The 12,980-nt window shown below is 36.3% G+C and overlaps 2 protein-coding genes across 3 annotated transcripts; both read left to right on the forward strand.

Moving 5' to 3' along the window:
• Positions 1-334: 334 nt before the first annotated feature.
• LOC126718517 (uncharacterized) lies at positions 335-7,023 on the forward strand. 2 transcript variants are annotated; one of them, XM_050420751.1, is made up of 3 exons: positions 335-495; positions 1,327-3,301; positions 6,632-7,023. In XM_050420751.1, exons 2-3 carry the CDS (start codon positions 1,530-1,532, stop codon positions 6,636-6,638), a joined length of 1,779 nt encoding a protein of 592 aa, XP_050276708.1. In that variant the 5' UTR covers positions 335-495; positions 1,327-1,529; the 3' UTR covers positions 6,639-7,023. The 2 variants fall into 2 exon arrangements, with proteins under 2 accessions (XP_050276708.1, XP_050276709.1); XM_050420752.1 differs by lacking the exon at positions 6,632-7,023 and having other exon boundaries at positions 1,327-3,305.
• Positions 7,024-8,209: 1,186 nt separating this feature from the next.
• On the forward strand, positions 8,210-12,723 carry LOC126718522 (uncharacterized). Its single transcript, XM_050420765.1, has 9 exons — positions 8,210-8,498; positions 8,601-8,683; positions 9,038-9,140; positions 9,616-9,713; positions 9,846-9,976; positions 10,052-10,160; positions 10,886-11,077; positions 11,164-11,300; positions 12,102-12,723. Exons 1-9 carry the CDS (start codon positions 8,279-8,281, stop codon positions 12,388-12,390), a joined length of 1,362 nt encoding a protein of 453 aa, XP_050276722.1. The 5' UTR covers positions 8,210-8,278; the 3' UTR covers positions 12,391-12,723.
• The last annotated feature ends 257 nt before the right edge of the window (positions 12,724-12,980 follow it).

The raw sequence follows: 12,980 nt of genomic DNA on the forward strand, positions 1-12,980 counted from the left end.
ATAGTTATTTTTTAAATTTAAGTTTAAATAATTAATAGTTAAAACTTAAAAGATAGAAAGAAAAAATTGTTGAACTCTTTCTACTTAAATCCTAAACTCCTGTGAAGTACCTTATAGTTCAATTATAAGGTACTTGACACGTCTAGATATTTCCAATTTTTCAACTTAAACGTTCAAGATTTAAATCCTGTTATAATAATTATCAAACTATCAAGAAAAAGAAAAAAAAAAATGAAGAATAAGAAACCGAACCCTTCCTACCTAAACCCAAACCTATATGGGCCAAATCCATTTACATAATATCGGACCACAAAAAACAGCCCAATTACCATATCCTTATTTGTGAAACCAAAGTAATCCCTAATTTACAATTCACCCAAATTCGATTTTGCTTCTCATTTCATTTGCTCTTTTTCGTTCCCTCTCTTCCCTCTGTTAACAACTCAAGCTTTCGGTGCCCAAAACCCATTTTCAATGATTCGGGTCCGCTGAAAAGTAAGTTCCTCTCTAGTTGCTGTTTTTTCATCGAATTATATTCGGGTGGGTCTGATTGGATTGTGGGAATTGAGTTCCAATTATATGATCTTGATTTTGGGGTTTTTAAGGTATCTTTCCCCCCTTTGGTTAGTTCTTGTTATATCTCTAACAGTTAGCTATTGCTTTGGTTGTTGGTTTTTATTTTTTCTTAAAGATCCAATGTTGTGGTTGTGTTAATGGATGAGTTGGGAAATGTTTAAGTGTTTTATGTTTTATTCAGTGTTAATTGAACTTTTGAAGTTTCTCTCTTACATATGTTTTTTTTTTTTGGAGCCCACAATGACAGGTTTATGGTTAAGTGATGAAATTTACTATTTTCTAATAGTTTAAGCTTCTGGGATAATCGATAAGGCTCATTGCAAGTGACTTTCATGGTCTTGTTTTGATAAGATATCCCTATATTATGTGGAAGTATCCTCTTTTTTTTTTACCTGGACTGAGCTATGGAAAGGGGGAAATAGTGCTTATGTTGCCTAAACTGAACATGGGAAGCTCATGCTTAAGTGAACTTGGTCACTCACTTCAACAAGAAAATTTGATGTATTTTCATGTTTTGGTCTCAAAATATGTCGTAATTTGTAAATATTGCCTTGAGATTTATGTTAGATTTCATTTTGTTTCTCTTTTTCTTTAGCATATCTGCATTTGATCTCTTCTTGGTCCTTGAACTGCAATGACCAAGAAGACAATTTACACCATGTAATTTTTAAAAAATTTAAAGAGAAACAAATTATGTGTGTCAGGAATATATGCTATGATTCCATAAATAATGTTGCTATGTTTTTGCAGGAAGTTGATATCGATTCTCACGACCACATCAGAAATATCCCTTCCTATATATATATTCATTTCTTGGTTAAATCTTTTTTTTAATATAAACAGGAAACCCTCTAACACCGATAGTAGAAGCGTTTTTTTTTTTTTTTTTGCTGATTCTCAAATTCAATCTCAAAGTTCTCAATCTACATTAATTTCTCTCTCTGAAAGCCTCAATGGATCTCCTCCAAACCTACAAAGACCAAAATGATGAGGATATTGGTGAAGTAGAGGACCAAACCCAAAACCCTATTTCCACCACATCATCCCCCGAGGCCTCCCCACCTCGCCTCCTTCCCGCCAAGTCTGCAGCACCAAAGGTGGATGACACCATGTTGGCCCTCACAGTAGCTCAAGCCCACCAAGCCCATTCAAGGCCAATCGACCCAGTCCAGCATGTTGTTGCCTTTAACCCCACCTATGACCAGCTCTGGGCCCCCATCGTTGGCCCAGCCCACCCTTATGCCAAGGATGGCATCGCCCAGGGCATGCGCAACCACAAGCTCGGCTTTGTTGAGGATGCTTCCATTGAATCTTTTGTCTTCGACGAGCAGTACAATACTTTCCACAAGTACGGCTATGCTGCTGACCCCTCTGCCTCTGCTGGCAACAATTATGTCGGTGATCTTGATGCCTTGCAAAAGAATGACGCCATCTCTGTCTACAACATCCCACAACACGAGCAGAAGAAGAGGAAGATTGAGAAGAAGGAAACAGAGAAGGAGGAAGGCAATGACCAAGAAGAAAATGTTGATAAGATTGAGCTTCAGAATCCAGCAACTGACACTTGGTTGATGAAGAATAGGAAGAGTCCGTGGGCAGGCAAGAAGGAAGGATTACAAAGTGAATTGACAGAAGAGCAGAAGAAGTATGCGGAGGAGTATGCAAAGAAGAAGGGTGAGGAGAGAGAGAGAGGCGGTGAAAAGGGTGAGATTCTTCCAGATAAGAGTACATTCCATGGTAAAGAAGAGAGAGATTATCAAGGAAGGTCTTGGATTGCGCCTCCCAAGGATGCCAAGGCCAACAACGATCATTGTTATATACCGAAGAGATTGGTGCACACTTGGAGTGGCCACACGAAGGGCGTGTCTGCAATAAGGTTCTTCCCAAAACACGGGCATTTGTTATTGTCAGCTGGGATGGATACGAAGGTGAAAATTTGGGATGTGTTCAATTCGGGCAAGTGTATGAGGACCTACATGGGTCACTCCAAGGCAGTGAGGGATATTTGGTTTTGCAACGACGGGTCAAAGTTTTTGACGGCTGGGTATGATAAGAATATCAAGTACTGGGACACAGAGACAGGGCAAGTGATATCTACTTTTAGTACTGGGAAGATTCCATATGTGGTTAGGCTTAATCCAGACGATGATAAGCAGAACATTTTGTTGGCAGGGATGAGTGATAAGAAGATTGTTCAGTGGGATATGAATACTGGACAGATTACACAGGAGTACGATCAACATTTGGGGGCAGTGAATACTATTACATTTGTTGATAATAACAGGAGGTTTGTGACTTCAAGCGATGACAAGTCACTTCGAGTATGGGAGTTCGGGATACCTGTGGTTATAAAGTATATTAGTGAGCCTCATATGCATTCTATGCCATCCATTTCACTTCATCCCAGTACAAATTATCTTGCTGCACAGAGTTTGGACAATCAGATTCTTATATATAGCACGAGAGAGAGGTTTCAGCTCAATAAGAAGAAGAGGTTTGCCGGGCACATTGTGGCAGGGTATGCTTGCCAAGTCAATTTCTCACCAGATGGCCGGTTTGTTATGTCAGGAGATGGTGAGGGTAAATGCTGGTTTTGGGATTGGAAGACATGCCGAGTTTTCAGAACTCTCAAGTGTCACGAGGGAGTGTGCATTGGGTGTGAGTGGCACCCATTGGAACAAAGCAAGGTAGCAACTTGCGGCTGGGACGGATTGATTAAGTACTGGTAAGTTAACCTCATTCATTATTGTGGACTCATTCATATATGCATCTATTTGGTACATGCTGACTTCTCTGCCTTTGATGGTTATCTTTCTAAAACTTGCACAATGTATATTTCAATCTTTTATTGCTATTATATGGTACAAATAATTGTAGGATTATTATAATGACAAGTTCTGGGTATTTTGTATGATGATTCAAATAACAGAACGTCCTTGGAGTAGATGTCCATGTAGATGCAGGGTTTGACTTTGTGACATCATTCTCATCAATTTGTGTTCATAGATTGATTTAGGGAACCAAAAGTTTGTCTGCAGACCGTCCGTTGTTTTCTTTTTAACTGGCTGATTTCTTTCTCACCAATTTGTGTTCATAGATTGATTTAGGGAACCAAAAGTTTCTTTCTGCAGACCCTTAGTCCTTTTGTGTGCTTTTTTGAAAAGCTGGTTTCTTTCTTTCTTTCATTTGAGGCTATCTTCTTCCTCCTCATGAAATAATATATCTTTCTGATAAGAAGATATTTATTTTAAGCTTTTAATCACTTGAGGATGTCCAACTTGAAGCCTTAATGAGATGAGGGGGCTGACTGACCACGGATCCCAAGCAACAAATGCTTCAACATTCTGTTTACTCAGATGCCTGCAACAGCTCAATATTGTTATGGTTATCCTGAGCGTAGGGTTCTATACTTCATTAAAAACTTTGTAACTGAAGACATATAGGAGTGTAAATTATTAGTTGCCATTATCTGCCTTGCAAACATGGTGGTTCCTTCCTCAGTTATCTTCCACTCACAGCAAAACTTCCATTCCATCAACTCACCTCTCTCCATAAAGCAGGGCAAGAATCCTCTTTTTTTATTAATTGACACCAAGAGCAGATGATACAATTACTTCACATTCTACCAAACACAAAGAAACCCAAAATCAAAAAGAAAGGAGAAAAATTGGGTCGTGTTTCCCTAGAGAGGCCTCCTTCTCTCAGGCCAGCAGTCTTCTACTTCTAGTCGACTGCTCCATGACGGGCTTCCCTCTTTCCTGAGCTCTACTCGCTCGTCAACACTCCAACCCAGCAAGTAATAATTGAAAAACAATCTTTCCTTGCCTGCATTAAGATTTAAAATTTGTTGTCTCAGGTGATAACATGCCTTTTTTAACATTTTATTTTGCAAATTCTTCTGAGGACCTGCTTCGAAGCTGCTGAATTAGACACTTATTAGCTATGCATATGAAATGCTCTCTCTCTCTCTCTCTCTAATATATATATATATATATGTATGTATGTATGTATATATGTATTTGTATGTGTATATATGTGTATCTGTATGTATGTATGTATGTATCTGTATATGTATATATATAAGACCTGCACAATGAGTGCTTGCACATTGAATTGCTTGTTTCCTATGTGCTCCTAGCCCTCCTAGTCTATTAAGCTAAGAGTTTCATTGCAACTACTGCCCAAGTCATGGATTGGAGTCTATTAAGAATATTTTTTTTCCTATCAAAAAAATGTTCTTAAATCATTCCTGTGCCTGTTCTCATCATCATTAAAAAATCCCCAACGTGGCAGTCTCTTGGGGACATCATTCCTTGGTCTTTTGTTCAGATTAATTAATTTCTTACTCTATAAAGTTTCTTCCAACTCTGTATGCGTGTGTGTTCCATGTCTGTGGAGGATATATCCTTCAGAGTGCAAGATGATGCAACTAAAAAAATGTGCATTATCTATCAGTAATCTAGATTAGCAAAACATAAGGTAATAGGACTAATGGCGTTACAGGAAGAGATGACTTCCACATATATCATGCATCTCTTCTCATAACCGCAAGCCCTAGGAGATTATAGAGTTGCTGCTTCCATCATTTCCATTACATTCACTGTTAACATCCACCTTGCCACACATATTCGATAAAAGAGTCTATCTTTCTGGATTTGTTTATGCAAGACATCTAAAAGATTCCTTAAATTACAAAATTGGTAGAATTTTAGCTTTTGGGCTTTGAATCCAAAACGATGCCACAATATTAGAGGGTTTTTAAAAAAAAAGGAAAAATCATGTTGGCCCATGTAAAATGCCTGAAGCTTGATGAGTTGTCTAATGTTGTTGCAAATATTATTCATGAGTATCATAAGTATGTGGTTGTTACTCATCAAGGGTGTTGTAACCATGCAATGGTGAAACTCTATCGTGCTCCCTTAGCATGATTTGTAAGGGTTCCCTGTCTTTGAGTCATTTTTACCAAAGTTATAGTGGTTTGCCAAGATAAAGTAAATTTAAGGGGGTGAGATATATGTTTATAGAAATAATAAGATAAATTAGTAACTCGTCAAAAAATAGCAAGATAAATCAAAGATTCCTTCTATAGTTGCGTTCTTTGATTGGACTGTAGCATTGGGGAAAATTTTGACAATTGACAATTTGTGGAGAAAGAATGCGTGGCTTTTGGATTGGTGTTATGTGTAAATGCAATGGTGAATAAGTAGACCATCTATTACTTCACTGCCCTATTGCTACAGAATTGTGGTATATGGTGTTGGTTTATTTGGAGTTTGTTGGGTGATGTTGAAGACTGTGGTGGAGTTATTAGCTTGTAGGCCCAGTCATTTTCAGTGTCATCAGAATGGTTATTTGTGGATGGCTGCCCCACATTGCTTGATGTGGTGTTTATGAAGGGATAGGAACAATCGTACTTTCAAAGATACAAAGAGAACTATGCTTGATCTCAAATTAATTTTCTTTAGAACTTTGCTGGATTGGATATCTGTTTTGCATAGTCTGTCTTTATGGTCTATTATTGATTTGATAGATTTATGTAATTTGTGTGATAGATTGTATAATCCCCAATTGTATACTTCCTGTATAGGGTGACTCTATTTTTTATATCAATAAAAATTTTATTACTTATCAAAAAAAAAAAGTTTAGGTTTCAGTCAGTTTCACTTGAATCATCATCATTCAATTTGCTGGCTGTCTGGATATGATCCTGCCTTTGGCTGTGACTCGTCTGCTATTGGCTTCTTGCTTCTTTTGCATCTTCGTTCTGGAGAACCATGCTAGGTTACTGGTGATTCATGTGACTTATCTCTCTTAATTTTCAGATCTGATGAAATCATTCTTCGGTTACCCTCTACTCCTTAATTTATGTGGTGTCTTAAGATGCGTTTCAAATTATCACATTAAACCTGAAGCTGCAACTGCTTACACACACAACCACCCTCATGTTAAATGCTTTTGTCTTTCACATTTCTCTTCCTATGTTGACTTGCATGATGGAATGATGAATCTGTTTAGCATTATGGAAACTAATTTTTTTTTTTAATCTGGCTTTCAGGGACTAGTTGCTTTTCTGCTCTATGTTGCAAGGTGTGGATATAATCTGATGAACCTATCTTGGATATACCTGCTAGAAGACTAGAGGAGCCAAGTTGTGGTTTTGAAGTTAAATATTGTGATGCAGGTTACCTAATTGGAATGCGGGTACACTTGTTTGGATAAAATTCAGAGATAGGACATCAACATCACAGCAATGGTGGACAAATTTGTTCAAAAATTTTGATTTAGTTTAGTTTCATCATCAGGCATGTCATCAAGTAATATGCTGGAAATGTACTTCAACTTGTATAACAGTTATTTTTTTACCTTTGTAGATCTGTTGCTTTTTTCTAGCTGATTTATGATGACTAGAGCAGTTTTTCAGTTGTGCTATGGTTTGCATTCTTATCATCTTCTTTTATGTGCTTGTTCTATTCCTCAAAGGTATTTACACAATTCGTCTTTCACAAACGCTGATCAAGCATGATTTCCACTCTCAATTTTGATAGTCTAATTGCAGATTCAACAATTCAAGTTTAATAGATACAGGTTTGTGAACGATTTTTGGATTACATTTTGTGAAAGTAGAATCATTTTAAAACCCTTGGAAAATCCACAATCCAATGTGACAATGCATAGCATTGGTGAACCAAATGCACCATAAAAAAAAGGCTCCATTAATGTCTACCATTTCAAACCTATTACTCACAAGTTATGCATAAAAAATAAATTTATAGATAAAATAATAAATAATATTTGATTAGCATAAAATTTGATATATGTGTTAAGAACATAAAGAACATGCAATTTAATGTTAATTTTTTTAGTGAGATTTCTAGTTTTAGGCTACAACCAAGTTGTCCATACTTTTTCCCCATGTTCAGCTACTCCTTTTAATTGAGCCTATCAATTGAACATTCTAAATTTGGTGGTGCAACGTTGTATTGAAAATCAATTGAACATTCTAAATTTGGTGGTGCGACGTTGTATTGAAAACTATAGTATAAAGCATTCACATCATTTTATGTAAAAAATATTATCTATTTTAATAAAGAATTCATCATTTACTATTTTCCTTCACTCTCGAAAAATGTAAAGAAAAAAATATATCATTTTGCATAACTTGTTTATAATCTGATCTGGGTAATTTTTAGAATTTATCAGCTATATTTTGTACTTTAGTCCTATTTTTCATGATTGGTGCCTGCGAATATTCTAAATTCTAAAAGGCTTTGCAATTTCTTTGGAGGGTACTAAAAACTAATAGTACTAAAAAGTGGCCACTTTTGCCAAACAACACAATTTTAGCAAAAATTTAGGAGAAACACCTCTTAGTAAACTTATTTAGTTATATAGTATATTTGTGAAACTTGAGTTCCAAATTGATTTGATTTTTTTTTTTTTTTAAATTCTCATGGAACTAAAGTTTAATATACTCGGGCTTTATTCAATAGTTCTCCTAAATTTAAAACTGATTTTGTGAAACTCGAGTTCAAAAAAAATGCTACAGTTTAAATAAGTTTGTCACCATGTGTTTCTCCTAAATAATTTGCTAAAACAGTGAAATTTGGCAAAATTGGCCCCAAAGAGCAAGCACAAATAAACAAGCGAACTCACTCCTCTCCTCATGGTGTGAAAACTGAAAAGTGAGAGTGAAACAAAAACGATGGGAAGTATGTGGATGATGAGGCAGGTTAGCATTAGAGTAGTAGCCTCAACCAATTCTCTGCTTCTATCAAATTCCATCATCACCTCTCAATTCCCCATCTCCTTCTCCTTCTCCTCCTTCTATCCCAAATCACAGTATCTCATTTCCCTCGTCTCCTCTTCTCAACGCCACTCGCTTTCAACAACCGCCGCTTCTTCTTCTTCTTCCTCTCATTTCGGTCTGTCATTCTTTACTATTCCTTTAATCTTTATTATGTCTGAACCCCTTGTATTGGTTTTTTTTATTTCCAACTGCTTTTTTTTTTTTTTTTTTTTGTCAGGAGATGTTGAAGAAATTGAAGTTTCGAAAAATGGCTCCAACTCCAAGACCCTTCTTAAAGGGTTGACATACTCTGAGTTTGAAGTAATGTTTCACCTTTCTCTTATTCTTATTATCTTGGGTTCCGTTTGATTAGGCGTTTTGAGAGATTAAAAGAGCGTTTTTAAATCCCAAAACTCCATTTTGCAACCACAACTCCTCGTAACAAGCTCATTCAAATGCACCCCTTATCTTTGAGCTTGAAGGGTTTTTTTTGGATTGAGATTTTGGTTTCATTTTCTTTCTCTGAGTAGCTTATAACAAGTACAGCAAACACGGGCTTAGTAATATTAGATAATGAGTTTTATTATTATTATTATGGAAATATCCTTAATTTCAGTTTATTGGATTAAAATTCAAGACTTTACATTCTAATACTGAGAGAGGCTGCTTTGACAGAATTGGGTTCAGTTACAAGGTTACAGGCCTGGTCAGGCCCTAATGTTATGGAAGCGCCTCTATGGGAATGACATTTGGGCACATCATATTGATGAGTTGGAAGGTTTTTCTACCACTTTATCACTCATATATTTAGAATTTTACTTTGTTGATATCAGTTGATTGATTCAGTATTTATGTTTGCCACTTTTACATTCGTCATTCGTGTTATGAGTAAATATATGTTTCTTGGTTAGATTTTCTCTTCATGTGATTGGACAGTCAGAGTCTCATGAATTCTATTTTTCATATTTGATAAATTATCAATTGTCCCCAAAACTTAATTTATTGGGAAATGCTGGATTTAATCATTTAAACATTATTCTAACACTCTTAATGTGTGGTCCTAGACTCACCCTTAATTTAGGGGGCCCAATATTTGGGATATTTTTTTGGTGGAAGAGTGGAAACAAGGTTTGAATCCAGGGCCATCCACTTTGATACCATGATAAACACCAATTCCCCCAAAAGCTTAAGCTGTTAGGGAATTGTGAGTTTAATCATTTAACCATCATTCTAACAATATTATACTTGTGTAGGTTTAAACAAAGATTTCAAGAAAATGTTGAGTGAAAATGCTGAATTCAAGGCATTATCTTTAAAAGAAATTCTCACAGCGTCTGATGGAACTAAAAAGGTAGATATGATCCTTTCCTTTTGTTTGCTGTATTGTTCAGTTATATAATATTCTTCTAGTTCTATTTGAAAATGTTACTTTCATTTCTTGAGAATCATCTCATTGATTGTGAAAAATGGCAGGAGGTTGCAGATTTTATTCACATTGGAAGATGGACAGGTGATAGAGACTGTTGTCATACCTTGTGATAGGGGCAGGACTACTGTTTGTGTCTCCAGTCAAGTGGGCTGTGCCATGAATTGTCAGTTTTGCTACACTGGAAGGCAAGCCTTTATTCTTCCTCTTGGTGCCATGCTTTTGACATTACTTCTATTTCTAAACCTATACCTTTATTGCAGGATGGGTTTAAAGAGACATTTAACCACAGCTGAGATAGTAGAGCAAGCTGTATTTGCTCGGCGCCTGCTCACAAGTGAAGTTGGTTCCATTACCAATGTCGTATTCATGGTAGGCACAAATTTTCAGACAGAATTTCAGAACACTAGGGTTATTTACCAGCAAAACGTAATACAAATATCGCTTTTTTTTTTTTTTTTTGGATAGATAACAAAAATTTTTATTAAGGAAAAGAAAAAAGAAAAAATAGCCACACTCAAATCATATATCAGGATGCACAGGCCTTCATCTATTAGACCCTGTAATTTGCTTTAACCGCAATGGTGCACTAACATGTTTTGCATTGTGCATTAACTAATAACTTTAGTTCAGGGAATAGAATAAATGTTCTAATTTTGAAGCACATTTGGTTTGAATTGTCTATAGAAGCATGTTATATGTTTCATTTATGTGTATGGGTATTTGTTTCCCAATAATAAAAAGAGAAAATATGTCTCTTTGTTTTTAGAAAGAATTTCATACATCTTTTCAGATAATAATTTAATTTAGTTGAAGGGCTTACTTCAATTGTATCTATGATACAGGCAAGTGTAGCATGCAAACAATCTTGACTAGCCCTTTCAAGACTGCTCTAGCTTGATTGTATCATGATTACGTGATCCTTATGCAAGACATTGCTTGAATATTTAGTTCTGTTCTGCTAACTGTATCTTCTTCATCTTTATATGCTACATCTGGAAGTTTTCATGGATTTTAGGTTGAAAAGACGAAACAGAGTAGTGTAAACATATATACTCTCTGGTTATCTAATAATATGTATAAATTTAATTTTGTAGGGAATGGGAGAACCACTACACAACATTGACAATGTTATAAAAGCTGCAGACATTATGGTGCATGACCAAGGCCTTCATTTCAGTCCTCGCAAGGTCACTGTCTCAACCAGTGGTCTTGTTCCCCAGCTGAGACGTTTCCTCCATGAATCCAATTGTGCTTTAGCTGTTAGTTTGAATGCGACAACTGATGAGGTATTTTACTTTCAATTTCCATTTTGATATATGGGACATGCTCATGCATACAGAAGATTTACTCTCTTGCACCATATACTTATCAGGTCAGAAACTGGATCATGCCAATTAACAGGAAGTATAAATTAGGATTGCTTCTTGAGACCCTTCGGGAGGAACTTCGCTTCAAAAATAACTACAAAGTTCTATTTGAATATGTAATGCTTTCAGGAGTTAATGACAGGTTGGATAAACCTATCCGCTTTTCCACATTGTTTGACTTGGATATATTATTTATTAGCTGTTTCCAGTTGTCGTGCAATGCTGTTGCACTGTTGTACTTCATTCATTATAAAATTATTTATGGCTCATTTGCACTAGATTTGACATAAGCAACATTATGTATTATTACACGAATGAGCATCTGTTGATCAAAAAGATCACCCTAAGAGATCAGGTTTAGAAAGACAGAAATTTTCACACTACCAAAAGACCAACGTTTTGGCACATGAGCAGTTGGTATATAAGTATGACTTAGATTTGGCTACTATGATGCCCCCAACTTTGGCTGCTCTGAGTCTCTTATCTGTGCAGCCTTTTTGTTTTTTTTTTTTTTTTTGGGGGGGGGGGGGGAGGGAGGGAGGGGGAGATTTGACATTTCTTGAATCTTGAAATTGGATGGGTTCATGGTAGGTTTAAACCAGAGATGTCATGCAATTGCTTTGTATGACCATGCTCATATTATTTAGCAGTGATCTAGTGATGCTTCAATACTAGTTAGCATACTTTTGCCGAAGAGCTATTGATGTAATAGATATGCAGGTTATTCACTTTGTAATCCTGTTGACAGTTGTCCCCAACTATCTTGCTATCATATGCTGCCACTTCGTCACTGTCCATCCCTCCTCAATGGCCTGAAATTTTACCAAAACTAATCAAGAGTCTTGTTTTTGTACATACCTCTTTTACTCTCAAAAAAGAGATGCTAGCCATATTTATGTTAAAACTCTAGTCATTGATTTAGTCTCTGTATATTTATTTGCAGCATTGAGGATGCAAAAAGACTTATTGATCTTATTGAGGGCATTCCATGCAAGATTAATCTTATCTCATTCAATCCTCATACTGGATCCCAGTTCCAACCAACCAGTGATGCAAAGATGATTGAGTTTCGAAATGTTTTGGCTGAAGCAGGGTGCACTGTTTTCTTACGACCTAGTCGAGGTGATGATCAGATGGCTGCCTGTGGTCAGCTTGGCAATCCTGGTGCAATCCAGGCTCCATTGCTCCGTGTGCCAAAGCAATTCCAAACGGCATTGAATATCTCTGTGTGATTATTTTCTAGACAGGTTGGGTGAAGCAGGTTCTACTGCTTTCATGGATACACGAATGCTAGTTTCTCATACATTGGATCTGTATGTGTAGCGGCTTCACATGAAGGCGAGCTTGATATAGTTGACCTCATTGTAGTTTATTTTTTCCTTTTGGTAATTACAGATTTTTCCCTTTCCTAGGTTGATATTCGCATGGCCTTGCAGCCCTAATTTATGAACTAGATTTGCACATGCATGCACCACATTAATGCCTTAAGAGGGTTGTCATTACCGTTACCTCCCCAAATAGAGTTCAGAAGATTCAATTGAAAGAAGTCAGTGGATTGCAATAAAGATTGGATGCTACGTCATTTTAACATAACTTTTTCAGTGGGTTAGCATGACTTTTGAGTGGAATTTTTGATTTGTCTTTATATTAAAACCTCTTTCCTTCTCCTTTGTGTGTGTTTGTTTCTCAAAAAAAAAAAAAACAAAAAACTGTCAATGGGTTGCACTTGGACCTGCACTGTGGAGTCATGGCACAAAAATTGTGTCCATAAATTTTTTTCTCAATTATTAAATCCGTGTTCCCCACTTCGACAAGACTTACC

This window comes from Quercus robur, chromosome 3 (genome assembly GCF_932294415.1).
Source record: "Quercus robur chromosome 3, dhQueRobu3.1, whole genome shotgun sequence".
NCBI classification, from domain to species: domain Eukaryota; kingdom Viridiplantae; phylum Streptophyta; class Magnoliopsida; order Fagales; family Fagaceae; genus Quercus; species Quercus robur.

What these genes read in the sequence shown, in the direction of transcription:
- LOC126718522 (XM_050420765.1), top strand. Translation starts at nt 8,279, where the DNA reads ATGGGAAGTATGTGGATGATGAGGCAGGTTAGCATTAGAGTAGTAGCC. An exon ending in TGACATACTCTGAGTTTGAA is followed by an intron (nt 8,684 to 9,037) that starts GTAATGTTTCAC and finishes CTGCTTTGACAG; the next exon opens with AATTGGGTTCAGTTACAAGG. An exon ending in TTACCAATGTCGTATTCATG is followed by an intron (nt 10,161 to 10,885) that starts GTAGGCACAAAT and finishes TTAATTTTGTAG; the next exon opens with GGAATGGGAGAACCACTACA.
- LOC126718517 (XM_050420751.1), top strand. Translation starts at nt 1,530, where the DNA reads ATGGATCTCCTCCAAACCTACAAAGACCAAAATGATGAGGATATTGGT.